Source organism: Hippoglossus hippoglossus, chromosome 11 (genome assembly GCF_009819705.1).
Source record: "Hippoglossus hippoglossus isolate fHipHip1 chromosome 11, fHipHip1.pri, whole genome shotgun sequence".
In the NCBI taxonomy this organism is placed as follows: domain Eukaryota; kingdom Metazoa; phylum Chordata; class Actinopteri; order Pleuronectiformes; family Pleuronectidae; genus Hippoglossus; species Hippoglossus hippoglossus.
The window spans coordinates 14,919,386-14,946,241 of NC_047161.1; the positions used below are offsets into that span (position 1 = coordinate 14,919,386).

At 43.0% G+C, this 26,856-nt stretch overlaps 4 protein-coding genes across 14 annotated transcripts; all 4 read right to left on the reverse strand.

Annotated features, from left to right (window-relative positions):
- Positions 1–1,211: 1,211 nt before the first annotated feature.
- LOC117770427 (tissue alpha-L-fucosidase-like) lies at positions 1,212–4,432 on the reverse strand. Its single transcript, XM_034599885.1, has 8 exons — positions 3,961–4,432; positions 3,082–3,216; positions 2,865–3,002; positions 2,633–2,738; positions 2,339–2,539; positions 2,032–2,228; positions 1,622–1,721; positions 1,212–1,460 (listed from the first exon to the last, which is right to left on the reverse strand). The coding sequence occupies exons 1-8, from the start codon at positions 4,299–4,301 to the stop codon at positions 1,326–1,328; spliced, it is 1,353 nt and encodes a 450-aa protein (XP_034455776.1). The 5' UTR covers positions 4,302–4,432; the 3' UTR covers positions 1,212–1,325.
- A 1,903-nt stretch (positions 4,433–6,335) lies between these two features.
- On the reverse strand, positions 6,336–8,189 carry LOC117770271. Of its 11 annotated transcripts, XM_034599507.1 has the most exons (3): positions 7,422–8,053; positions 7,079–7,151; positions 6,336–7,045 (listed from the first exon to the last, which is right to left on the reverse strand). In XM_034599507.1, exons 1-3 carry the CDS (start codon positions 7,912–7,914, stop codon positions 7,009–7,011), a joined length of 603 nt encoding a protein of 200 aa, XP_034455398.1. In that variant the 5' UTR covers positions 7,915–8,053; the 3' UTR covers positions 6,336–7,008. The 11 variants fall into 11 exon arrangements, with proteins under 11 accessions (XP_034455398.1, XP_034455390.1, XP_034455389.1 ...); XM_034599499.1 differs by having other exon boundaries at positions 6,336–7,365; positions 7,420–8,189; XM_034599498.1 differs by having other exon boundaries at positions 6,336–7,347; positions 7,402–8,057.
- Positions 8,190–8,392: 203 nt separating this feature from the next.
- Positions 8,393–12,985, reverse strand: LOC117770265 (tissue alpha-L-fucosidase-like). The gene is made up of 7 exons (XM_034599487.1): positions 12,577–12,985; positions 12,316–12,450; positions 11,320–11,563; positions 10,673–10,873; positions 10,399–10,589; positions 10,213–10,312; positions 8,393–9,690 (listed from the first exon to the last, which is right to left on the reverse strand). Exons 1-7 carry the CDS (start codon positions 12,951–12,953, stop codon positions 9,553–9,555), a joined length of 1,386 nt encoding a protein of 461 aa, XP_034455378.1. The 5' UTR covers positions 12,954–12,985; the 3' UTR covers positions 8,393–9,552.
- Positions 12,986–13,957: 972 nt separating this feature from the next.
- Positions 13,958–18,921, reverse strand: zbtb8b (zinc finger and BTB domain containing 8B). The gene is made up of 5 exons (XM_034599486.1): positions 18,804–18,921; positions 17,404–17,596; positions 16,271–17,168; positions 15,984–16,162; positions 13,958–14,649 (listed from the first exon to the last, which is right to left on the reverse strand). The coding sequence occupies exons 2-5, from the start codon at positions 17,575–17,577 to the stop codon at positions 14,335–14,337; spliced, it is 1,566 nt and encodes a 521-aa protein (XP_034455377.1). The 5' UTR covers positions 17,578–17,596; positions 18,804–18,921; the 3' UTR covers positions 13,958–14,334.
- Positions 18,922–26,856: the final 7,935 nt, after the last annotated feature.

Consider the following 26,856-nt stretch of genomic DNA (forward strand, 5'->3'; position numbering starts at 1 on the left):
TAATGAAACTCCAGATGTAATGAAACTCACTGCAAGTCACTGCAGACATTTTTCAAACATTTTACAATAGTGAAGGTACCACATTAACTTTTCTACTTGAGTAGAAATCAATAAGCAGTTGCTTTTAAATGTACTTAAAGTATTAAAAGTAAAAGTACTTGCAGAGAATTCAAAACAATCTATGTCATCATTGTGGCTCAGCGGGGGACTTTTCTAAATACATTTCCGGTGTTTCATCGCCAGTGATGCTGCTACTGCATAAGTGGGGTCTAGTGGATCAATTCCACTATAATAATTGATTACTTGTAGAAATATAAAAACAATGTGAACATGTAACGTTCATGGAAGTGGAGTAGAAAGCACAGATATTTGCTGGTATGTGTCGTGGAGTAAAGGTGAAACATACCTGAAAACAAACCTACTTCAGTAAACTAGATACGTGAAAAAAGTAATCAAAACTACAGTCACAAAGGAAAGTAAGTACGCTGGTTCTCTGTGACCTTGACCTTTGACACTCGAACACTAAAATCAAATTGGTCATCTTTAAGTCCAGGTAAATGTTGGTATCAAATTTGAAGTAAAGACTGTCTTAAACTATCACAGGAATGAGACGGACAGACAGTTGGACAACCCGACCATCTTGAAGTTCATCTTGAGAGGAACTGGTGAAAATAAAAGTGTAATCAAGCGCTGCACAGAACAGTCACCCAGAAGTGACCTTGTTCTCACTCATGGGTGCACTATGTAGAAAATGACCTATTGGCTCAGACTTGTGTGAGAAGAGCATTCTCTCTTTATCTCTCTAAGGTTATGCTGGTTGGTGAGACTTGAATGGGACTTTAAGTGGCATCAGACAAATGGTAAGAGAGGTAAGAGATTGAGGTATTGTAGTTTCAGAAATTCTACAGACAAACATATGGAAAGACAAAAAGTGGATTTTGAATAAAAGTACTTTAATTCATCTTAAACATTTCACATATTTCTGGCAACAATCATTCGTCAGACAGATCAAGAAATGTTTCATCCCACCCTTTAAAAAGTTATCAGTAAAAATATAAAAGTGCATTGTAGGTCAACTGTTAAAATTCATATAAAGTGAACAACAGATTCCCCTCTTCATTCAGAATCATTTAAAAAAAGAGCACAATTAAAGTCAGTGGCACATTACACCTTAGAGGAGTGTCCCGTTATTTCATTTTTGGAAAATTCAACCTTTCAACCCGAGTGCACAAGTTTCCCCTTTACCCTACAAAATGATAACCTGAGTTTATGAAGTGGAACCCACAGTCAGATCGCTGAGGTTGAACTCTCCAGGTGTTTAAGGATCAATGGACATTTTCCAGTTTCAGGACCCACGCCTCACCAGGGCTGTAGGGCAGCTGGGGCAGCAGGACAATAAGGCCAGAGCTGGGACCAACTGGGGACCAGGGTAAGGCCTTTGGATTCCCCAAATAGGTCACCTGGACACGGGACATCAGTGATTTAGATTCTTAATTTTCATAAACCGGAAATCACACATACATATCTTCTGTAAGAGGGTTGTAAAAGTTCATACGAGGTTACATTTCTTTTTGTCAAGTCGTAACTGATGAGTTTCAATAAAACATCTCGGCCCTTTTACCTTGGTGGTTGGTGATGTTTTGGGTACCAGCAGTTTGACAATGGACTCTGAGGGTTTGGTTACCATGATGGCATAGACGGTGGTCCCTTTAGATGTATACCTGGGAAAAATGGAGATGACAGCTGCATCAATAATCTGCATGCTGGATCAATCCCTTAAACAAGATTACAAGAGATATTCAGTCTTTTTCTGCACGACAGGCTGAAGGTATTTGCACGCCAAGACTTGATATGCAAAGACCTTCAAAATGCTTGGATCTTCCACAGTAGGTGGCTTTGGAAATACCAGGTCACACTGAGTGAAAACAGATACAGCTTTAGCATAGAGTTCTCGAACTTCTGCTCTAGATTATGACACATTCTCAACCTAAGCAACTGGTTGTCATGATTCAGCTCTTCCCCATTTATTACCAGATTGGCTGTTGGCCAGTGCTGTTCTCCGTTTGGACCCTCCAGGGTTTAGAGGCATAGATGGCCTCCCCGTTGACATCCAGCCAGGCCCCTACACCTCTGAGCCTCTCTTCAAACACAGGAGGGATCACCCCGTCAGATGTGGGGCCCACATTCAGAAGGTAGTTACCTCCCAGAGCCACGGTACGAACCATATCCTGCAACAGCAGCAGCAGCAGGGTGAGGAGGATGACAACCAGCCTAGCTGTCATTACGGGTTCATACTATATATACTACTATGCTATAAGATACTATCTCATATCCTCACCTTTATGATGGAGGGTAAGTCCATCAGTTCAATCAGCCTCATGTTCCGCCTGTAACCCCACGATAACTTGTCCACAGACGTGCACTTCTCCCACTTGTGCTTGGGCAGCTGGCCTGGAGTGTACTTGTCCTCACAGTTAAAGTAGCCGCCATGTTTACAGGCGCAGCCAGCTCCCCACCTGTCATTGGTCACGATGGTGTCCTGAAACGAGGGACATCCAATAAGTACATGCAACCTCACTGAAGCAATAAAACCGTTGAACGTCCGCTACCTGAACGTGATATGTGCACTTACTTTGACTGGGCTGTCATTATAGAGCCAGGCCAGGAACTGGGTGGAGTTCCAGTAGGTGTCAGGTGCTTCCCAGTCCCCATCAGACCAGATCAGCTCAGGTTTGTACCTGCAAGGCAACAGGAAGGGAAAGGCTTAAACACACTCCCAGCATGCCGTGCTCGTGCCAATAAAACTATGTCTGGCTATATGATGTGCAAGTTGTTGCTGATGCAATAATGGCAGCAATACAGACCTTACGACCATGTTATAAAGCTCTGGAAGAAGCTTTTGCATCACAAAATTCTGTGTTTTAAATCCATTCTTCTTGTCAGCCAGGTAGAGAGGGTTGAACCACTCATACAGGGAGTTGTAGAGTCCATAGTGCAACGACCTGCATGAAGAAATTACAAACTTCAAATTTCTGATTTGACACCAGCAGCCAACAGGAACCCCTTTCTCTGAGGACCCACCTGTTGCGCACTGCGTCTGCCAGGTCGCCCACGAGGTCTCTGTGAGGACCCGTGTCCACGGAGTTCCAGTTCCAGGAATAAGGAGACGCCCAGTTAGTGAATCCCTCGTGATGTTTGGCCGTCAGGACAACGTACCTGTGATTCACATGATAATGACAGGGTGTGGCCATGTGCTGCTCAGGACACCAGAGCAGATGTATGTAAAATAATACTGAGAGAGTGTATGATCATGAGTACACACATACACACACAGGTTTGCACAGCTGTCCTTACCAGCCTAACCAAGACCTCATCTGTAAACTTAGAGATAAGGCAAACAGTCTGTGTGCTGTGTGCACGCACGAACGATGCTCCAGGCAGGAGGATAACAGCAGACACTTGGGCTAAATGACGCCGTTTCAAGTACAATTTGAATATCCGGGGTTGGATGACACCACAGGAGCAGTATGGAGGCATTTTGTTTTATTTCTGTTTTTTTTTTTACGTTTGAAGAATCGAGCCCCCAGTTACATCGGATTTGGCTGCAACACTGTTTACCCCTGTGACTCCAAAAGTGTTTTGTGGATCTCTCTCTCTCTCTCTCTCTCCCCCCATCCTGCTCTCTCTCTCTCTCTCTCTCTCTCTCTCTCTCTCTCTCTCTCTCTCTCTCTCTCTCCATCCTGCTCTATTCTCTCTATTCTCTCTCTCTCTCTCTCTCCATCCTGCTCTATTCTCTCTCTCTCTCTCTCTCTCTCTCTCTCTCTCTCTCTCTCTCTCTCTCAACATCCTGCTCTATTGTTACTTCTCTACCACTTATTTACTTTGCGTGTTCTGTCTCACTCTAGTTTCTCGCCTCTTCTCATCGGTAAGTAGACACATGATCCACATGAGCGCACTCACTTTGCACCGGAGGCCTTGAAAATGTCCGCCCACTCCCCCGGGTCGAAGAACTGAGCGTGAAACTGGGGGGCGAACTCCGCGTAGCTGAAGCCGGGCGGGTAGTTGCTCCGCATGTAGCTCACACACTTGGGGTCCGGGGGCTGTTGGCCCTGCCAGTGCCACCAGAACCACTCGCTGTCAAAGCCGGGGACGGAGAAGACCCCCCAGTGGACGAAGATCCCCACCTTGGCCTGGTCGTACCACGCAGGCAGCGGCCGGGCGTCCAGGCTCGTCCAGTTCGCGGTGTAGCGAGCCGCGGTTTGAGAAACGAGGGCCGCGGTGCAGAGGAGCAGGAGCAACATGGTGACAGGCAGCGGGTCACACCACCATCACACGGGCGGAGTGTGAACACACCTCAGAGGAACACGGAAGCTCTGGCTGAGCCACAGGGAATCACACTGGGTTGTTGTGAAGCTGCAGGTGATTTACTTCCTGTCATGTGACTGTTCGCACATGATCGGTCACGTGGCCTTTTGTTATTACAACTTTATTTCAACTTACGCACAAGTTATACGCTGGTTATAGAGACACAGGTTAAGTTGGTCTTAGAAGTGTGTCATACGTAAAATACACACAATAACTAAACAAGATCATGTTATATATTTAAATATATAGATATGACTTGGTCGATTTTAATTGATATTAAAGGAGATGTGTATTTCAGTAAATGGAGTGAAACAATGAACAATTTAAAATGCTGCTCAAATATTATTCGATTTCAGAATATTTAGATTTAAACATCATGCAAATGTATGAACTTCTTGAGTAACATTTATGTTGTGTCGTTGGCTATTGATTAATGGATAATTGATTTGTTATGTGATTTGTGGAAAGAATGGAAACTCCAAAAAGGGATGGCCATCTGAATTCATGTTATGTTATTAATATGAAAGGGGCAGGTAGAATGAAATGTTCCCTTTTTTTTGCTCATGGAATGTGTAGAAGTGTCTTGTTTGTAATTGTTTTGTGGCCAAAGTGCTTGTGCCAAACTGTCTCTCTATAAATGTAAGGTCTTGACCTTTTTATGCTATGATCTGGCTCTTAACTGAATACCTTTTATTATAATTCATTCCCCATTTTGCCATAGATTTTTTGTTTGTGTGAAGCACTTTTTAACCTTGTTTATATCAGTGCTTACAAAGAAAGTTGTTATTGTTATTAATATTTTAATGGTTTTGGATAACACTGAAATAAAGGATATATTGAGATATTACTATACTATAATCATATGTAATGAACTTTATATGGTTATATATATATACACACATATACATACATGCTGTGTTATTACCCTATCCACACAGATCAGTTCCGATCAAGATTTGTTACATCCCTATGAAAAGTGTAACTAGGTGATGATAGCTGAGGATTCCCCTGTTTCGCCAGGGAGATTTTGTTTTCTGCGTCCCTTGATGGAGGATTTGATTAGCCTGATGTTTACCTGTTATTTAGCTAGTGCCTTACTGGTGAAGTAAAATGATTTCTTTCAGAAACCAATGACTGAATCTTACTTCTGTTCATTTGAAAAAAAAACATCTACTTGCAATCTGTTATCCAATCTGTAATACACAACACTGCCCTAGATAGATAATGACATGATGAGGAAGATTGAGAACTACAGGTTACCGATTTTTTTTTTTTATTGTGAGGAAGTGAGACAGGCAAATATTTTCCTTGTATAATACATTTCATAAAATTTAAATAAAGAAAGAAAGACATTTTTGTTACTACAAGACAATCTTTAGAGTCTGCCCAGACCTATTTGAGTATGGCCTAACAAATAGACAGGCAGATGTTAAGGCAACAGAAGAAGATGGAAACCTTCATTTTGTCATATACATACGGGATGCACATTGGTTGTTATTTTGTTAAAATTTCCCCAAGTTTTTACTTTAATGTTTCTGCTACTGTGAAACCTAACCCTGTATGCACTCACTCAGCAATTTATTAGGAACCCCTGCACACCTGCTTTTTAATACAATCACTCAGTCAATCATGTTGTTATAGCCCTTTGAAAGGTGTCATGCAATGCATACATTCTTACAAATACAAGTCAGGAGCTTCAGTTCGTGTTCACATCAAACACCAGAATGGAGAGAAAAAAAGTGATCTCGGTGGCTCAATTGTTGGTACCGCGAGGATTGGAATGAAAGTTTCTGAAATGTTCAAATATAAATGTCTCTGCTGCAGTTTAGTCAGAATACTGCAGAGAGAAAAAATAAACATCCAGTAAGTTAAATTACTCCATGGACCTGACCTGCCTTGTCTTATTGTTCCAGGCTGCTGCTGATGGTGTAATGGTGTGAGGAAAGTTTTACTCAGATCAAATGGCCCCAATTAACCATCCTCTACCTCCAGCACAATAACACATCATGGCATAAAGCAAAAGTTTTTTTCAAACTGGGCTTATGGAAATGCTGTTAAAGATCTAATAAGACATTATAATGTGATCACGATGTACACGTCTGAATAATGCGGCTACGGTCTGAATACGCCACTTCTTAATTCGATGATGTTGTATTCCGAGAATGACCTTATTCGGGTTAAGGTCATCAGAAAATGCTGTTTACATTATTCCGATGTTATAAGGTCAATATCAGAATACTGATGTCCATGTAAACATTGTCAGTGACTTCTGAGAACTTCAGTGACCTCCCCTGACCCAAATGTGAATCTATAGTACAACACCTCTGGGATTTGGTAGAACAGGAAATTGGCAGAATGAATGTGCAGCTGGAACATCTGCAGAAATTATGTGGTGCATTGCAGTCATGTCAACATGGAGCATAATTTTGTGGATCCATGACCTCAGGGCTCAGTGAGTGAATGTTACATGTTCTGGTGTTGCATAGCTCAGTATGCACAGATTACTCTGTTCACATAGAAATGCACGCAGAAAGCTGATTTATTATGTAATCTCTGAAAAAGGTATACACTTCTTTTACTACATCAACAGTCCAGGTTGAGTCTCCATGCTACAGTCAGAGTTTGTTAGGGGACTCAATCGTTTCATTCTGGGTCATTCTCATCATTGCACACAACATCTGTGGAGGACTGGGTCTTTGAGTGTTGCTCATTCTGGTCCCTGAACACAACACCTGTGGAGGACTTGGTCTTTGAATGTGGGTCATCCTGGTCCCTGAACACAACACCTGTGGAGGACTGGGTCTTTAGGGCAGGGTCACCCTGGTCCCTGAACACAACACCTGTGGAGGACTGGGTCTTTAGGGCAGGGTCACCCTGGTCCCTGAACACAACCCCAGTGGAGGACTGGGTCTTTGGGTCCGGGTCACCCTGGTCCCTGAATACAAACCCTGTGGAGGAATGAGTCTTTGGGTCCGGGTCACCCTGGTCCCTGAACACAACCCCAGTGGAGGACAGGGTCTTTGGGGCAGGGTCCACCTGGTCCCTGAACACAACACCTGTGGAGGACTGGGTCTTTGAGTCCGGGTCACCCTGGACCCTGCACACCAAGTTCTTATCGGTCTCCAGCTGTGGACAGGACGCGTACACGGCCAGAGCCTCCAGACCGGCCACGATGAGCGAGTCCCGCCGCTGCGTCTTGCGGCTGTACCCGAGCCGCTTGAGGGTCCGGCGGGTGGTGGCGAGCGAGATGGGCTTCTCCGGGGCGCTGCTGTTGTACAGAGTCTGGATCTGCTCGCTCGTCGCCTGGATGTTCGCCTCCACCACCCTCTCCATCCTCTTCTCGCCGCTCTCGTCGACGAGGCGTTTCCTCCCGCAGGACCCCCGGTGGCTGGAGGTCTTCCGCTTCTCGCACCATTCCCGGTAAACCCGGGACACGGCGGTCTTGGAGAAGCCGAGCCGCTTCACGGTCTCCGAGATGCTGCAGCCGGCGCTGCGGGCCCCGACGATCATGCCCCGCTCAAACTCACTTAAATCCCGCGACTTCCCCATGTGTGTCCCCGCGTCGCCTCCGACAGCCTCGGGGTTTTTTAGAAGAAGCACCGGGGACTCGGGGTCTCCGCTAGAAACAAAACAAAGTCGTAAATACTGCGTCTTCTTCTGTGGTCTGATTTTTTTGGCACGTCAGACTGAACGATGGCTTATTGTCGCCCTCCTCAGTTTGGCTTCATGATTTCTTATTCGACTTTCATGGAGTTCTCGTCAGATACAGTGACAAACACTCTGTCAGCTCCCACATGAACATACACACACACCAGTAAAAATTATAAACCATAATATGGGATAACACAGTTTGACACATTTCAGAGCAATGTCAAATTATTATTGTTTAGATGGAAGTTTCAGTTTCATTAACATTTAAATGTTTAATGTTTCATGAGAAACACATTAAAACATGAAAAGGGAATAAATATCATGAAACATGACATGAAAGTGAAAATCTTTGTATTTATTCTCATATGTTACACACTGAAAAACATTCACACACAAAGTCCATTTCTGTTCATGCAATGGAAGTGGGCCATACATTGTTTTGGTTCAGTAAACCCTACAACTAAGTACATTACATTTCATTGTAATTCAATTCATTCATTCATGTAAACATTAAGCTTATAACTTTAGATGATCAAAAATACAATTTTTGCGGTAATGCAATTTCTAAGTCAGCTATGGTTCTTTTGTCATTCATCAAGTTATACAAACATATAGACAAGATTTTTTTTTTTGTTGCTTGTTGATGGACCTCTCCCCTTTGTCACAAATTGTCAGTATCACATCATTGTTATTTCGGACCATTGCCTGGTTTTGATTTATTATTCTCCATTTGAAAGGAGGAAAGGCACACTCTTTCAGAGCTGACCACCCAAGAAGCAGAAGTAGACAAGAGGAACAACTACTTCTGCAACTGAACTAGATATACTGAACAACTTTTGTATAAGTCTAGGTTCGACAATTTATGAACATGGCGACAAAGCAGGTAGACTTCTATCGCACCAACTTGAAATATTAGCGGCTAGTAGAGCTATTCCTGAGATCCGTTTATTCCTGAGATCCGTTTGGCACCTGGACTTCCACACAACCCAAAATTATTAATTATTTATAATAATTTATACCCATCCGAATCTGTTGTACACGTCTCCGAGGTTAATGCTTTCCTTGACAAAATCGTCAATCCAGAAATTGACCCAGAAGCCCAAGCCAACTTTGAGGCAGCTATAACATCCCAGGAAATTTCTCAAGCAATAAATTTGATCCACAGCGGCAGTGCAGGGGGGCTGGATGGGTTTCCCATAGAATTTTACAAAACCTTTCCGTCAAAGCTATCCCCCGTCTTATGCTCAGTATATGAAGAAATACTGATAAAACAAAAATTACCTGAAACTTTGACACAAGCAGTCACTTCAGTTATACCGAAGAAAGATAAAGACCCACTGGATTGTGGTGCCTACGTATTAAAACAGTGATGCAAGTTTGTATGTTTAATTACTGAAAGACTTATGAATAAAGTTTTAAAAAATTTACTATTTTTGGCACCTACATTAAAACTTACTGATGATTTCATCTATACATGAGTATTAGATTTAGTAAACATCAGTGTAACAGATATGCAACTTGACACAACACTATATGTCAGGCTACGCCCTCCAGCTTCAGAGTCCAGGCATTTCCATGAGACGGTGGCATCAGAGGCATAAGAATCATCAGTCCGCCTGTTTGCGTCACTGGCTTCCACTTCAGTCTCATGTCGGGATAGTCCAGAAGTGTCACCTGTGGATGCGAGAGATGAATAAGCTTGAGTTTTTCTTAAATACAATGAAGTGAAATTCAAAAGGAGACATATTTTACTTATACTCAGGTTCTTAATTTTTCTGACTAGGCATTTCAGGAGCAATGTTTTTAGGAGGAACTCTCTTTAATGCAGACTTTGGGCTTTTTAACCTTGGGTGGCTTCGGTAGAACGTGTCGTCCACTAACCACAAGGTCGGTGATTCTATCCCCAACTCCTCCCTTCTGCATGCGGAAGTGTCCTTGGGCAAGATACTAAACCTCAACCTGCTCCTGACGGCTTTGCAGACAGTTGTGTACAGTAGCACTGTATGAATGTGAGTCGGTGAATGTGGAATGTACGTTAAAGTGCTTTGATGAGACTAGAAAAGCACAATATAAATACAGTCAATTTATCATTTATCCTTTAGCATACAAAGAAGCCACCCATGTAACACAGTAGAAGATAGGGAAAGCTGAAAAGCATCATATCCTCCTTTAACAGACACAGTGAGTAAGGCTTACGCTGGTTGTTCCAGATATCTTAGGCGTTGTTAGGTGAAATGGTTGGTTGGAGGGCCAACCCAGCAGTATGGCATAAACTGTGGTGTTTTTGGCAGTGTACCTTTAGGGGGAGCAAACAGTGGTTAAAGCCAAACTAAATCAGTCTTTTGCATAACAGTGAAACAGATCGTGACTTCTAATTCTCACCAAACTTCGACCGTGTTGTTCTCCGTCTGGTTCCTCCAGACAGTGGAAGCATAGATAGCATCCCCATTTATCTGCAACCAGGCACCGAGTTCCCTCAGCCGCTCCTCGAACACTGGGGCGATCATTCCATCTGACATGGGCCCGATGTTCAATAGGTAGTTGCCTCCCATTGCTACCACGGTCACCATGTCCTGACAAAAAAAAAGAGTGTTAGATGAACGCTGCATCTCCAAATTAGGTATGACAAAAATAACAGGGTAATGTGATGTTTCACCTTTATGATGGTGGGTAGGTCCATGAGTTCCTTGAACTTCATGTCTCTTCTGTAGCCCCAGGAACGGGTGTCGATGGACTGACATTTCTCCCACTTGTGGTCTGGAAGTTTACTTGGGCTGTACCTGTCAGCACAGTTGTAGTAGCCTCCATGTTTGCAGTAGCAGCCAATACCCCACCGGTCATTGGTAACCACCTCATCCTAATGTAGTGTAATGGAAAATTCCACTGATCAATGTCTTATTACTGTTTTGACTGTTTTCTGTGCACTTAGCTGATACAACATCAATGTCTTCCACCTCCTGTTGACCTTTATTTGTGCAACTGTGTGCTGGATTTGATTCCTCTTTCTGTAACAGTGATGCCAGACAGCAGACGGTCCTGTCTGCTTTCTGTTCTGTTTCCCATTTATCACATTGTATAAAAACCCTCCTTTTTAACTTTCTTGTTGTTGCACTCTGAGCCATGTTGCTGACTGTATAAACCTCTGCTAATAATTAAACCTCCAGACAACTCCGGTCTGAGAAACTCATTATTTCAAATCTCATGATAAATTTCCACGACAGTAAACATGATTGATACATAAGTAAGTAAGTAAGCAAGTAAAGATTGAACCAACATACTGTGTGTGTGTGGTGGGTGTTTCACCTTGACTGGGCTGTCATTATAGAGCCAGGCCAGAAACTGGGTGGAGTTCCAGTAGGTATCTGGGGCCTCCCAGTCCCCATCTGACCAGATCAGATCTGGTCTGTATGTCTCCACTAGGAGCCTGAGCTCCGGGAGAGTCTTCATGGCCACAAAATTTTGAGTCTTGAATCCGGAGGCTTTATCCGACAAGTAAAGGGGATTATACCACTCGTACAGGGAATGGTAGAGACCCATGTGCAGGGATCTGGTGGCAGAGAATCACTGGTAAATATAAAACGTAGTTGTAAGCTACTCCTTTTTATTTCAACTGTTCAAAGTCTCAATTGCCTCTCTGTTAAGAGTTAGATCATTTATGCATATATTTGCACATCGCTGTGTCGTGCCATGCAAAGCCCATGTAAACTGGGTGGCTGTTGCTGAGGGGGTAGAGTCGTCCAACCAGAAGGTCGGCGGTTCAATCCTCAGTCTTCCCAATCCACATGCTGTGTCCTTGGGCAAGATACTGTACCCCCTTCATAGATGTTGAATGCACTCATTGTAAGTCGCTTTGGATAAAAGCGTCTGCCCTGCCAAATTACATGTAATGTAAAAAACAAGGTGTGGCTGCAGTGATTCTGGTGGAACAGGTTTGTGGCTGAGGTGGGAGGTGTGTGCTCTGAAGAGGAGCAAATCTTCTGGGTGTTGTCACGTGTGGAGTGTTGACTGGCATGCATTAACATGAACACACACCCAGCAGCAACAAAAAGATTGAATTACAAGACAAACAGAGGGAGTATGACCTCAATCTCTTCTCAGCACTCAATTACCCATTTACATTTAGAAATTAGACATTGGCTGCTATACAACCTTTAAATCATATGATCCTGTTTTGCAGATAACACTAACACTCATTCCCTTGCATGGTCTCAAAAGAATTTATTAATCTACTGATCATTATCAATTATCAATAAGGATGACAGAAAGGTGGATTTGAATAACGCCAGATGCAGCATCTACCTCTTCCTGACAGCAGCAGACAGTTCTCCCACCAGGTCCCGGTGAGGACCGACGTCCATCGAGTTCCAGTTCCAGGAAGTTTCTGAAGGCCAGTTGGTGAATCCCTCATGGTGTTTGGATGTGAAGACCACATACCTGCGAAACCATGCGCACAACATCTTGTTATAACGTGCAAAGATTTGACCTATGTATGACATTTGTATGGCCCCATAAACATCAGCACGTGTCGGTACCCGGTAGAAATGGACCTGATGACCCTACCTGGCTCCCGATGCTTTGAATATATCAGCCCACGCATCCGGATCGAAGAACTCCGCGTGAAACATCCTCGCAAAATCCGCGTATTTGAAGTCCGGCGGGTAGTTTGTCTTCATGAACTCCACGATATCTGCGCGCTTGTCGTGCCTCCACCAGTACCAGAGCCACTCGCTGAACTGGCCGTAGCCGGGGACCGAGAAGACCCCCCAGTGCACGAAGATCCCGATCTTGGCCTCGTCGTACCACCCGGGCAGGGGTCTGGCATCCAGACTGGCCCAGTTCGGCTCGTAGTGCGCTGCGCCTCCAGGTCCAATCAATAACACACTAATAAGGATGAGAATAATGCAGGTAGGACGCAATGGAGGCAACATGATCACCATTGAGGAGGAAGAGGAGGATTAGGATCCTTTGACCACTGTTCTACTGTAGAAATACTCTGCTGTTGTTTACGGATTCTTAAATTGACTATACCTTTTGTACAGTCCACATAAGCCACGCCCACTCAATACAGTCCATTGTTAAAAGGATAGTTCATCCCAACTGTCCTCTGATATCTGCCGTCGGTAATTTTAGCGTCCCTCCCCCCGCATCGGCAGAGAAGTGGATAATGAACTATCCCTTTAAGATGCTTTTTCACAACATGTTACCCAAACCAATATCGCTGGCCACGTGGTTACATCAATAATATTGACACCAGTATATAGGCGATCGCAGGGCACCTTCATTTTGTGAAGAAATTTCTGTGTTTAAAATGAACAACAACTATATCACAACAGCCTTTGTATCAAAGAGAAAAACGGGTAAAGGATTCAGTGGGAGAGAAACTTTAGAGCTGGATGGGACAGTGATGAACAGCATAGTGAAGTGTCAGACAATCCTTTTCAACTAAAGAACTGAAGGACCAAACCTGAGAGGGAAACGTGTGTACTGAATGAACTTGGGACCACAAAGCAGGACCACCACTATGGATGTTTTAATTCTAAGAGGAGAATTGATGAATGAATTCATCAAACTCTAAAAGCTTGATCAAAAGGCCTGGCCTCGGGTCTACTGTCTTAATCTTCTCCCCAGGAGATAGTTGAGGAAACATCACCATTGACCTAGATCACATCTTTCACTAAGGGTTCGAGGATTAGTTACCTTCAAGTAAAAATGTCACTGTATGGGTCAGATTTAACGACTGGAAAGCATCAAACAGCTTGATGCAAATATAACGTATGTCAAGCAGCAGTGAAATTAGCACATCTTTATATTTACACATCTCGGACTGTAAAAAAGCACATGAATACAGATAAATTAGATGAAAAGCATGTCCACAGTTACACAACACATTTCTTTGTAACAATTCCCACAGTGGTCCCATCATAACAAAAGCAATTTTTTTGCTGTGAAATTTAATCTGGATTAAGCTGTCATCATAATATAGAACAAGCTCTTTGTCCATCTTGTGTATTGATTATAAAAATGCAGGAAAGTACAGCTTTGAAATTGTCTTTATGTAAACAGGCAGGAAGTTAAAGAGCACATTTATGATTTAAAAAAAACACAAACACTGAATCCTGAATCCATCTGCTGTCAGACAAATCACAGGAGCCAAATAGTCAAAACGAATAATTTTGTGGTTACATATAAATCAATAAATAAGCTCATGATACAGCAATAATTTAACATCAACAGCAGTTTGGCCACAGTTAACAACTGCACAGCAGAACGGTTAAGAGTCAACATTGTTTTCATCACTGCGCACAGTGGGCAACAGATTCACAGTGTGTGACCGACATCACTGCAGACGGCAAGCTGCCGTTCAATCATCTGTTTCTCCACCAAGTCCTCCACTCTGCCAACCTCCACCTCGTCCACGTCGTCCATAAAACTGGACCAATCTGTACCGCCATCTGCACGCTCCATGGGCTCTGGTTGGCTGGCAGCCGGAACGGGGGTGGACTCATCATGAGTGGTTGTCACGCAATTGCAGTTGTCGCAGATGCCGAAGCGTCTGAGCCCCGGCGACACACTGGATCCGGTGAAGGTCCGTCTGCAGCTCTTACAAGACACGGGCCAGTAGTGCCTGTGGACCTGGTGATAGTGAACAGTGACAGAGACACAGCAGTATTTTAATCATTTTGTAGAGGCAGCAACAACAACTTTGACATTATTATACAGTACAGTGAAAAACAATATAAGAGCCAAAGGATTAACTGCTCTGATTGTGCTTTACTACTCACAAGCAACAGGGATTAAAGCAGTTAATTTGACTGCGCTAAATTAAAGACTGAAGCGGCTAATTACTGTTTACGACTAAATGTGAGCTATTACTGGTTTAAAATTCATTTGTACAAACCATTAAAAAAATTTACTCTCAAACAAGAATGAATTCAAATTCAAACCTTTAACAAGTTTAATCATTTCCTGCTCAACAGATGTTGTTCAACCACTGAGTTAGGGTCATGCAGTGTTTTAAATCAATGATGTTAAGCAACACATCTTTCTGTGTCAATCCAGAAAAAGCTGATGCAACACAGTTTCAGACTTTGTTCAAACAATCCTGGTCTATCTGTATCATGAAATGGTCCCGAAACCAGGCTTGTGAAATATTTCTGTTCAAGTACTAGGTTTTCATATACTTCAGTCCTTGTCTTTTTTTTTAATATTATTTCATCTGATCTTACATTTGGTCCATGAAAGAAAGCTGTATATGAAAATTCTACACATACGCATGTGTTATCATAGTGAAAGTTAAATCTTCAGTATATATGTCCTTGCATGTCATCAAGAAAACACCAAGCATGAAGCACATTTATTCCTGTTGTTCAAATTATGTGGACAAAGAATATATATATTTTTATCACATGAATTTTTTACTGCGGTTTTGCTACGTTAGTGTCATGTTCAATAAAGTTCTTAGAATATGTATTGAGTTTCTCATTCTTTTTTTGAATATGAAAAATAAAATGTAACCACTCCCTTCAATATAGCATCAGAGTTATCGCCTTATTACGATCATGAAGACCTAATAGTAAAGAATATAGCTAACATTATTAACCTATAGGAAAACGATCTCACAGAAAACATTAATTTCCTTACTCCAAAATCTATATTTCAGAGGCTGTGACACATGAGTAGAGATAATATGGGAAGACCCTGCTTCTTTATTGTGGACATTTATTTCTAGCGGCAAAATATTCCTTTATGTTTATGTTCCTACAGGCTACTCCGCAAACCATTTTGGTGGAAATTGATTTGGTAGTTTTCGTGTGAACCTGCAAACAACTAAGCGAGCAAACAGACAGAAACAAATGAACACATATTCTCCTCTGCAGAGGTAACTAGACTTAAAAAGCCTTCTTATCGGAACCAAGTTATGTGATGCAACATCCTTTTTTGCTGTCACGGCAACACTGATATCTTACACTGAGGGAATGGCTGCGGAGGTGCTCCTGTCTTGTGAACCTCTTGCAACACATGGGGCAGGGGAAGGGTCTCTCTCCTGTGTGACAACGGATGTGTCGCTTCATGATGCCCTTCTGTTTGGCAGTGTACGGGCAGAATGGGCACTTGTGGAGCTTCACTGGCACTACCAAGCCATCGCCTGCAGGGGGAGAGAGAGGCCAATAATTGAAATCCATCTCATTAGGACAACACTGCAAAATGCCTTGTCTTCTCTGCCTGAGATTTAACATGTGATTTTGTTAATAACCTGCATCCTCTCCAAGCCAGTCAGACTGCATCTCCATGATAGACGATCCCACGAAACCTACACTTTCATCCATTCTGCCACCTCCTGGGCTGTTACTAAGTCCTTGGGAAAAGCGCTGCCCCACTCTGTCCCCCAGGGGACTGGGGCCCTCACCTCTGGCCAGCATCTCAATCAGCTGCCTGGCATTATAAGAAGAGCTGTATCCCAGGGAGGAGCGCTCGTTGGGACTTGGGGGATGTAGCCTGCTATGATGAGGATTATGCAAAGAAGGCCCAGGATACGAGGAAAGGTCTTTGGTGTCAGGGGACTCCATAAGCTCCTCATCAGGGTCGTACTCTATCTTAGGGTTCACTAACTCTGGGGTCAAAGCAGTGGATGAGGAAGATGAGAGGTTTGTCTGATCCATGTGTCCCTTCTGTCCTTCACTCCCGGATGCAAACTCCTCCCTGGAATGGTAATCGCTGTCCATGTCCCTGCTGGTCCCTGGAGGTGTGGCAACAGGGTTCGACAAGGGAGTTCTAGCCGACTCCGGACCTAAACCTGCCCCTCTATCTGCCTCCGCAACCTGCGAATGAGGCTCTGCAGCCCCTGCACCACTGGAAATCGCCACGGTTGGAGTACCGCTGTCTGCGGGACCCATCGCTCCATCTTGTGCCCGCTCCTCCTTCTCAGTGTTCCTCTCCTTGTCTTTGTTGCATATTTCCAATGATGAGCGGATGTATCCTTTACAGAAGTTCACCAGGTCAGTCATCTGCAGGTAACTGGCAGCTGACATCACCTCAATGACATTGCGTCTGTTTAAGGCCAAGCGGCCAGAGTAGAGGAAGTCCAGGATAATTGAGAAAGCATCAGCCGTTACAATGTCCAGTGATGCTGTGCTGTTGCGTTGACCATTATCCTGAAAAGACAGAGTTGAGACAAAGCCATTAGTTTATTCATTTGACAGTGCAAATTTCTTGTATTCTCCATATGAAATATCAGTTTATCTAAGACGTAAAGGCATCAATGTAAATAAAACACAACACAAATACTTTATCATGGCCAGTACACAATATTTTTTCTAAGAAGTCATGCACAACACTCATTTCCCACCACTGAAGAAAACAAAACACTGCAAAGACAGCTTCTCTCACCTGCAGATAGTGAACCAGGAGAGCTCGGAAATAGCCGCTACCAGCAAACAACACATTGCGATGGGCCTTGAAAACACGGCCCTCGACAAGGATGCTGCAGTCACAGAAAAAGTCTCGCTTTCGCTGCTCATTGAGCTCAAACAGCAGTTTGGGCAGGTAGCAGGGCACCTCCATGTCTGAACTTCAGTGACCCCTGCCAGAGAGAGGAAAGAGAAGGTCACTTTAAAATAGGGAACAGCAACAGGTTGGGAACTTCTCAGGTTCTGTAAACAACAAAGATGCTGGCAATTCCAAGTCAAAATGGGTCACAAGGAGAAAGGGAAATATTTACCAGTGAGTTAGGGTCGTGCAGTGTTTTAATCAATGAGGTTAAGCAACACGTCTTTCTGTGTCAATTCAGATAAGGATGTTGCAACACAGTTTCAGACTTTGTTCAAACCAACCCTGGTCTATCTGTATCATGAAAGGGTCCCAAAACCAGGCTTGTGAAATATATCTGTTCAAGTCCTATGTTTTCATATACTTCAGTCCTTCATCTGATATTACATTTGGTCCATGAAAGAAACGTTTTTTTCTCGTGGCAAAATTAAAAATGTACTTATAAAAGTTCTCTTGTCTCTGCCTGGTGCCGTCAGTTATTAGAACAAAAAATATATAAATAAAAAAATCTAGAAACATCCAAAGAAAAATAGAAACATTTAAATATGTATACATATATATACTGGAAACCAAGGAAACATGGAGAGACGTTGGCACTTAATGCCCAAACATCTAACGATTTCCATGTTTATGTTCGTACATACTAAATACTATTAGTATTTAGCATCATACTAAATACAAAGATAAAATACTATTTATTGAATAAAACATAATGCCCTCATTGTTACTCTGCTTAAGGAATTTGGGGCATTTTCCCTAAATCTAGGGTCTTTCAGAAAATCCCCTGGCATGCAGCACAAACGTTTTGCTGGTGAAGTCACTGTCAACATGTTTGATTTCCATATATCAAGATACCGATGTACAGGCACGAGCATCCGGCTTGACAAGTTTTTGAGAGTGTAAAATAAGAGCAAGCCCCAGTGATATGACAGAGACGTGGGGATTTAACAACAATATTATACAGGCCTTAGTTTTGGGAAGCAAACTTTAGAAATCCAAGATTTACTGCCACCACTTTTGGAAAGCTGTCTTCTTTCAGGTTGCCAGGAGTCAATGGCACCCACGTTGAAACGTACAGGCATGTGTTTGACAGGGGATCTGAGAGGAGGATGCTAACAACATGCTAGCCTGTGTTGCTAGCGCCCAGCAGCGACTGCTATTTGGAGCTACTGCAAACAGCTGCACTTTACGAGGCAGGTCAACACACACTGAGGTTTAAGGAAGACATATGATGCTCTCACCTGTTTAATGAACGTCGCCACAACTTTAATATAGCACAAGAACAGCGGTTATCAACGCCCATCGTACAGCGCTGCATTCAGCCAAACACTTCCGCCTTCAGCCCCCGGTGACTTGTTTGTCTTATCCAATCAGCGACCGACACAGCCAAAAAGCCACCCAACGTACTGTAAAACTTTGTGGCGCTTTAAAAAACGTGTTGTTAGAAAAGGTGGAAAATGATCTGAAAGCCACCAAGACCTTGTACCTCAATCAAATCTGGCCTGGATGATTCTTTATATATTGTAGAAATGGCAGGAGGTGTGAGGTCATAAAACCTGAGTGTGAGCCTTCACATTCACATGTTCAAGAGGCAGATTTCTCAGGTAAATTAAATAGTTTATAGTGGCTTATGATACAATGTTTACATTGTTTTAATTTATTTGTATTCACTTTGTCGCAGGCTGCGTTCTGAAAATCTAAATACTCTCCTTTTCTAACCACTATTCCTTGACCCCTATGGAATACGTCACCAGGTCAAGGAAAGATGTGAAGGAGAAGACGTAAGGAGTTAGGAAAGGAGATCCACGTTGCGGAGAAAATTCGACTCCACTTACACTCAGTGTTTTATTTTTAAAAACAAGTATATTTATAACAGAAGATACACACAAAATGTACAGTAGTCTGTGCTGTGCTCTGACAGTTATAATAAAGTTACCTGTCTAAAACAGAATGACACGTCCTGAGAAAAGATATACAGAGACAACATTTAACCATCAGTTACTCACAGAAACAAACAAAAACCAAAAAATTGATGAAATAATATAATAATGTGAGGAATATATAAAACCTTAGTGGAGAAATCATTTTTTCCACAATCAGGAGATTCAAATAACTTTTACACAAGTATTTAGCTCTGATGATGATCATGTGAGGATTCACATCAGTTTTGGATCGTGTCATGAGAATAAAACAGCTGTTCTGTATTTTATATTTAAGTGGGTGTGTTCAGGTGCAAATATGAAGTTGAGTGGCTTTAAATGTTGCTGCCGCAAGGACTTGAGGGGCGGCATTTCTCCTTTCCTTTCATAAAGGATGGTCCGGTGTTTCCTATGCTAAAGGAGATAAGTTAGGAAGCATTGAAGCTCCTTTCCTTATCATTTTGAGAATTCAAACAGCTCTTATGTCGGCCACTGAAATACTTCCAGGTCATTTAATTTAGTTAGGAAGGTTCCTATGCAAAATGGACAATTCAAATGCAGCCATAGATTGTATGTGAAGATGGAGGACAGGATGCTCCCAGAGTGATGCCAAAGCGTCTCGATCGCCACCTGGTGGCTGGATGCAGTATAGGTCTTAAATGACTCTTCGCTCTTCCATGTTGATGGATGGGATATGGACCAAACTAAAAAGTTAAAGTAGACGTAAAATAAAATTCAAATTCAAAGATGGTTTCTGCTTTTTCAGATAGTTCTTATCACACTGGTGTATGTTTAATTGTTATTTATTTCTGGTGAGTTTGGATATAATTAGCTGATGCTAGGAAAAACCAAAAGGGGGCGAAACATCATGATTGACAGCTTATACTGACTGACTTGGTCAAGTGTGTGTGTATCGACAGGACCTCGCCACCACGACTACATCCCCAGATCGCTGGTATGCAAACTCCAAATGCGGAAGATTATTCTGGATATTTTAGCTACGTCAGCCTCTCTGTGTTTTTTGAAATAACATTAACTCATGTCAATATTAATTGTATACTGCTAAATTAATTAATTTTGACATAAGCTTAAAAAGTGTTAGATATTAAGTAGTTGTCAGTGTTAGTGCTGCAGTACAATGTGTTAGTCCTGTTGTTGATAATCTTGTCTCCTATAGTGGTTATGGCTTGGTAATTGCATGACACTGACACAGAGTATCTAAACACTGTGCATCACAGACATGACAGTTGATCCCATTCAACTGTGATCAACAAAAAAATATTAGAGCCTAAAATACCAATGTTATGTAATTGCTATTAACATGTGGGCGCGTGCAGTTATACTGCTGAGCCATTACTCTGCAGTACATCTCTAAAAGACAGACATACAAATTAACTTTCAAAAGAACCTTCCATTGAAACCACACGTAAAGGTCTCTGGCTGAACTCAACAAATATATTTCCACTATAGAGACAGGTGAATTTAGAAGAGATTAGAATTAGAAACTGAAGCATTTATAGTAGAGGAAATATAAATACTGCATACATTTATGATGTCATTAAAAATGTTTTCTACACTATCTATATGTTCTGGGAGGAGTGTTGATGATGTTTCTCACATGCGACAGACACACAAATGAAAAATACCCAAAAGGAATACATATATCTCAGGATGAAAATCCAGTTCCGTATATATAGAAGACACCGACGAAGATGTTGATAAGGACTGACAAGGACTTTATATGTTAAGTCCTGTCTCTGCCTGCTGTGCCACCCCTCACCTGAACACTCTACTGATGTTGTTATGAATGCGTCTGAGCGGAGGCTCCCCTGCTGCATTGTTCATGTGTGAAAGGCAGACTCCGTAAACCAAATTTTACGGACATCCTCCTGAGTTCATGTCTGAAAACAGCTTATGTAAGTGTTGCTGAACAGCAGCACAGCGGCCTCTGCAAACACAAGATTTGCAATTGCAGGGAGCTGAGAGTCTGAGATTAACATTGTCTGAATACACAACAGGGAAGGATCTTCGCTCAGCAGGGGTGAGAACTCAAGTCGTGGCCCCGGACCTTGAGTTACCCATGTGTGAGTATGTTTGACTAACAATAGGATCCACATTGTCTCACACACTGCAGATAATGCCATATGTGTAGACACATCCAATACACACATATTTTTGATGCTTGGAAATCTTTAACTTTTTGCACATTTAGATTTCACACAGGCTTGTTTTAGCTACTATGAACTTTGAGTGATGTCTCCCTCTCTCCATTGCAGAAACTCATTGATAGTGATGATGATGGTGATGATGTTTTGGGGCAAGAGCCTCAAAGTGTCAAACTCCTGCTCATACCAAGTCCAGCATGTCGCTGCACAACCACAGGCGGCTCGCGCCTTCCCACAACGTCAACTCAAGAATACTTGTTTATTTGCCTTCCATCTCGGAGAGAAAATAGTGCCTCTTCTATTTTTTGACATAGTGAGAGTAAACAAGTAGTTCCTTAAGCACTGTGCCACACCCTCTCAGCACAATCCACAGCTCTTAGAAGTGTTTTTTACAATGATGGGTGCCGACCAGGCGACTTATTTGTTTCAGATATTTTCCCATGGCAAACAGGGTGAACACAAAGGCTTCGTGGTGGCCTGGAGAAACCACAGAGTAGGCGTACATGAGCCTCCATACTCAACCTCTTTTGAAAATGAAATTTATGGCACATCATAAAAACTCAGTTCACGCTTATAAGCACTAAATATAAACCAGTAGGGTTTGACTCAGTCCTTGTAAATCTGACCCGAGGGAGCGCTTTGTCCGGCTGAAGGCAGGCCAACCGTCGGTTGACCCAGCTGCCCAGCCCTGACACGAGTCTGTCCCTAAACAAAGCTGAAATGGGTTCAACTCTGAGCTAGGGCTGGTTCCTGACCTTCTTCTCTCTGACTCAGGGAAACACAAGGCCTTTGTTTTGGTCATGTGTTGACATAAGGGCAGGAAACTCCCTCTCCACAGACCTTTCACAGCCAAGCAAGCACACTGCAATACTGCCCCATCTGCATGGCAGTTCAATGCTGGTTTCCACCCAGTAACTGTTTTGGAATAAATAATATTCATGATTTATCACCATGCACCTATGATTATGATGATATATGATGTACTGATCAAAGCAAAGTCTAAAAAGTAAATACATGTAGCGTTGGCTGTTGTGTGTGGCTACATCCAGATTTGGGACCTCACTCATTGTGTGTGTTAGCCACTCTGAGACCCGTGGCTGGCACAGAGGGATCCAGCAGCACCCCTCTGGGTCCCTGTGGTCTGCGCCTCAGTACATAACAGCCACTTAGGCCGGCATTTTCCCAGGCTGAGACAACACACCACGGTGGCAGCGCGAGCCACAGAGAGGGCCTGATTAAAGAGTAGGGACAATGGAGGGAGAGTGAGCCGGGGACCGTGGTGGCATTTTCCATCTCCGCCGCTGTCTCCTGGGGGGACCAAGTATGTGCCGTGAAACGTTTGAATTATCCCAGAATCTCTGGAATTCAGACAGAGGCACCACGGAGAGGACCCTCGACCGGGGATCAAAGAGCTTTGAGAGGAGTGTGGTGGACTGGTGGTGAAGTCGAGTACATAGGGGCGTGCGAGTGTGTGCGAGTGTGTGTGTGTGTGTGTGTGTGTGTGTGTGTGTGTGTGTGTGTGTGTGTGTGTGTGTGTGTGTGTGTGTGCCTTTAGTGTTTCAGAAAACCGATTTGAAAAAGATAAAGACAATGTTTGAATTTGAATCATATTCTCTTTTATGGCTACTCGTCTAAAGATGTTTTCAAAAAAGCCATGTTTCACTTCTGAGGAGGCAGTGATCGTTGAGCAATGAAATACAGGCATGTGGTGAGAGAGCGTGTGTGTTGCTGCCCTTTTATCCCTTATGGGATCAGACAATGCAATCATAGCCAATCATTGGCAGTCTAATACAGCAGGCGCCCCTCTTCAGTTCAGAGACGCCACTTTCCTCTGTGGTGGTAGAGGAAGAGGAAGAGAGAGGCAAGAGAGAGAAAAACCTCATCTCTCTCTTTCTGCCTATCTCTCTCTGTAATTATCACTTAATGTCCTTCAGTGATCTGGAGACGTCTGTCTCTCGCTTAGTCCTTTCTTCCCTCGCTGGAGAGGAAATGTATCACAGTCTGAAATAATCTGCCAGCCTTTTTATTATTGTATATTTAGCACCAGAACAGAGTAGTAAACGGAGCCGTCCCAGACCACAAGCTTCCGGTAGCGCAGGGCCTCAGCGCTGGCTGGCTGTCTTTGCCACAGCCGAGCACTGAGATCAAAGCCTCCTGTACTATATACAGTGAGCTTGTCGCCCTCCAGCATTGACCTCAACCAAGTTTTCTTGTCTGAGAAAGACAGCGTGTGTTTGTGCCTGAGCTTTGTGCAGAGTGCATCGGGTCACTATGCAAATATGCCTTTCAGCAAGATGGTTTTGCATAAACATCTGATGCATACATAGGTTTTTGAATGCATGTATTCATGTCTGTGAGCATACATCTCTGTCTTGTGTTTCTTTGATGTCGAAACAGACAGAACTTTACGTTATGATTGATGTGTTTTACTTTTACTCAAAAAACTATTTGCGATTTAAAAGTGCATACAATAGGCTTTATGGTCAGATGCTGTGCATTAAGATGGACAACATGATTGCTGCCCAAAAGTAAAGCCAAACAGTCTTGATTGGCTCATGGTGGCTGGCTGCAGAATAAGTCGGGAATCCTGCCCTCTCCATGTTAGTGGATGGGACATGAACCCAATTAAACAGTCAAAGTATACGTCAAATAAATCTCAAAGATGGTTTCTGTCATTTTAAGTAGTTCGGACCAGACTGAGTGAAAATCTTTCCAGTAAGTTTGGTTTTAAATAGTTATTCGATGCCATAAATACAGGTGAAACATCAGGACTGACGGCTAAGACTGACTCAGAATTGTTGAGTGGGTGTCAAGGCAGAACCTCATTGGCTACATCCCCTGAACGCTATTGCACAAACTGGCTCCAAATGCACAAGATGGGAGGAAGTCGGGACGAGTTATCAATGCATGAATAATAAATATAAGCAACATTAAATGACAGATACAGATGTTATAGGTAAAATAAGCTAATAGATAAACAGCTGAAGTACCTAGCTAAAGATAATGGATATAATGAGTGAAATATTAATCTAAGAGCAGAGAGTAAAATGTGGAAACCGTTAGGTTAGAAGGAATGGAGGATTTAAGGTAAATTAAAGTAAAGGTAAATCCAAACTTGACCAATAGTCTGAACATGAAAATATTTGTTTTTAAAGAACAAACACTTTATAATCAATTCATGAGGACATATTTGGAACCTGGCAGGTAGTATTGATGACAAGGTACTTGAGTTCATCTGATACCACTGCGGTTGTACGTCAGTAAAAGACCTTGGGAGCCACTCTATTCAAGATAGGGCCATACTAGTTTTTCACAAGTTTCATTCCCAAGTTTATAGATCAGCTGAGCTGTTCCAGTCCATTAGTTTTACTGAATAACACAGACTTGATTGTGTGTCAGTAAAGAAAAAAAAAAAGAATCCTGAAAGGATCCAGATTCAGTGATCAGAGCATCACTTCCCTCAGCTCTAGTCATTGTTAATAATAACCAATAAAAGTGGCACCAACTCCCTCAGGAGATGAAAACGATGTTAGTCATTACCCTTCCTCCATCAAAGTCTTTTCTTTCCATGCACACTCACTCTAATCCCCTTCTGGGAACACTAAAAATTACCCAGCAGTGTGGTGGCGGCAAGTTTTTAATGCCGGTTTTTGAGGGCTTATGGCTGCTCTTCCGAGCTGCCGTCAGGACGAGGCGCGGGCAGAATGCCTCGCTGATAAAGGTCGTAATCTGAGGTGTAAAGTTATAAGAGGGATTTAGGAAAGTGAGAGGGTGTCAGAGAGCTGCAGCCTATAGGGCGATAAAACATGGATGGACGAACAGCTCCTGGGTTTTCCACTCAGAGCTCCTCTGAGGAATCTGGAACCAACTTTATCCAAATCTTTGATTTTGACTGAGGGACAGATGCATTTGTTTACTCTTCTGAATACATCCTTGTCGTGCAAAGTTGACTTTCCATTCCCAGTTGCAAGTGTGTTCCCCGTATGCCTTTTTTTCACCGACAAAAATAGAAAGCCGATAGAGGAACTAAGCATCACATGGCTCCATGCCATAAAAAATTTGTCTCCTCCATAAACTTGACTGATAGTCAGCTCAAACAAAACTAGTTTTACAGTGGCTAATATTAGCAGAGTCTTAAAACCCTGGGTCAAATCAGGCACAGTCGCATGCATGGCTGAGGGGACTGACTGGATTAGCCCTGAACTCTTTCATATTTCACTTTCCCCTTCTTCTCCTCGTCTTTCTCTGCGGCTCATAAAAGATTGCGCACTGTGTCTTGATGTGGTTGAGCAGCGCAGTCAGAATGGACTGATTACGGACGAGACCCGGCGTGCCTTTGAGTCATGTCACCGAGCGACATTCTTCAGGCACTTAAAAATAGTAACAGTTGGCTTTTTTTGTAGGTTTGTTTTTCTCATTGGGGAACTTTGGGGCATCCTGTGTTGGCTTTTCTTTAGAGGCTCGAATCATAACCAGATTCTTTTTTTTTTTTCCTCCTTCACCCCCTCCTCTCCCCGTTTCTTTCATTTTGTTATTGATAGTTTGTTTAATCTTCTGAAGAAAATTGGCTTAGCGTGGGAAAGGCAAAATTCTTTTGGGGATAGGTTTTGTTGTTTTAGAGTTGCGCACATTGTTTTGTTGTGTGTGTTTTTTTTTCAGTGCAGGAAGAAAAAGTGCCAGTTTGTGCCAAAACCTCATGAAATACAGATAAAAAGGAGCTGAGTGAGAGGGAGGCCACAACACCACGACAAAGATATGGGCTGTCCAAGCAAAGAGTTTTACAAATGACGATCTCCAGGGGAGGGGGGGCAGTCGACATGAGGGTGGAAGGGAGTGGAAGAGGAGGAGGGAGGAGAAGAGGAGAAACAAATGTGGATGGATTGGTGGGAGGAGGAGGAAGATGGGTATTGGGGGGAAATAACGCAGAGCAGTGGGGAGGGGGGAGGGGAGATGAGAGGGGAAACATTCCCCCTTACCCACATTAAAGACATAAAAAAGAAAACAAACAGAAAAACATGTCTGACATAAAGAGGCTGGTTTCCGCGGCGACAGCACAATGGCTGCCTGTGGCTCTGGGGGCCCTCGCCGTCCCGTCTGGGGCCCGGCACCAGCGAAAGTCACCGCAGTCACAGGGCCCATCAGCATGCGTGTGTGTGTGTGTGTGTGTGTGTGTGTGTGTGTGTGTGTGTGTGTGTGTGTGTGTGAGAAAC

Bases quoted from the DNA above. Each gene is read 5' to 3' on its own strand.
- LOC117770427 (XM_034599885.1), bottom strand. From the start codon at position 4,301: ATGTTGCTCCTGCTCCTCTGCACCGCGGCCCTCGTTTCTCAAACCGCG. The intron at 1,722-2,031 runs GTAATAAATGGG...CATTTTTCCCAG, and splicing joins ACTGGCCAACAGCCAATCTG to GTATACATCTAAAGGGACCA. The intron at 1,461-1,621 runs GTAAAAGGGCCG...TCCCGTGTCCAG, and splicing joins AAACATCACCAACCACCAAG to GTGACCTATTTGGGGAATCC.
- LOC117770271 (XM_034599496.1), bottom strand. From the start codon at position 7,914: ATGGGGAAGTCGCGGGATTTAAGTGAGTTTGAGCGGGGCATGATCGTC.
- LOC117770265 (XM_034599487.1), bottom strand. From the start codon at position 12,953: ATGGTGATCATGTTGCCTCCATTGCGTCCTACCTGCATTATTCTCATC. The intron at 10,313-10,398 runs GTGAGAATTAGA...CTCCCCCTAAAG, and splicing joins AACAACACGGTCGAAGTTTG to GTACACTGCCAAAAACACCA. The intron at 9,691-10,212 runs GTAAGCCTTACT...TCGCATCCACAG, and splicing joins AGATATCTGGAACAACCAGC to GTGACACTTCTGGACTATCC.
- zbtb8b (XM_034599486.1), bottom strand. From the start codon at position 17,577: ATGGAGGTGCCCTGCTACCTGCCCAAACTGCTGTTTGAGCTCAATGAG. The intron at 17,169-17,403 runs GTGAGAGAAGCT...CTGTCTTTTCAG, and splicing joins TCCTGGTTCACTATCTGCAG to GATAATGGTCAACGCAACAG. The intron at 16,163-16,270 runs GTTATTAACAAA...CTCCCCCTGCAG, and splicing joins CTGGCTTGGAGAGGATGCAG to GCGATGGCTTGGTAGTGCCA.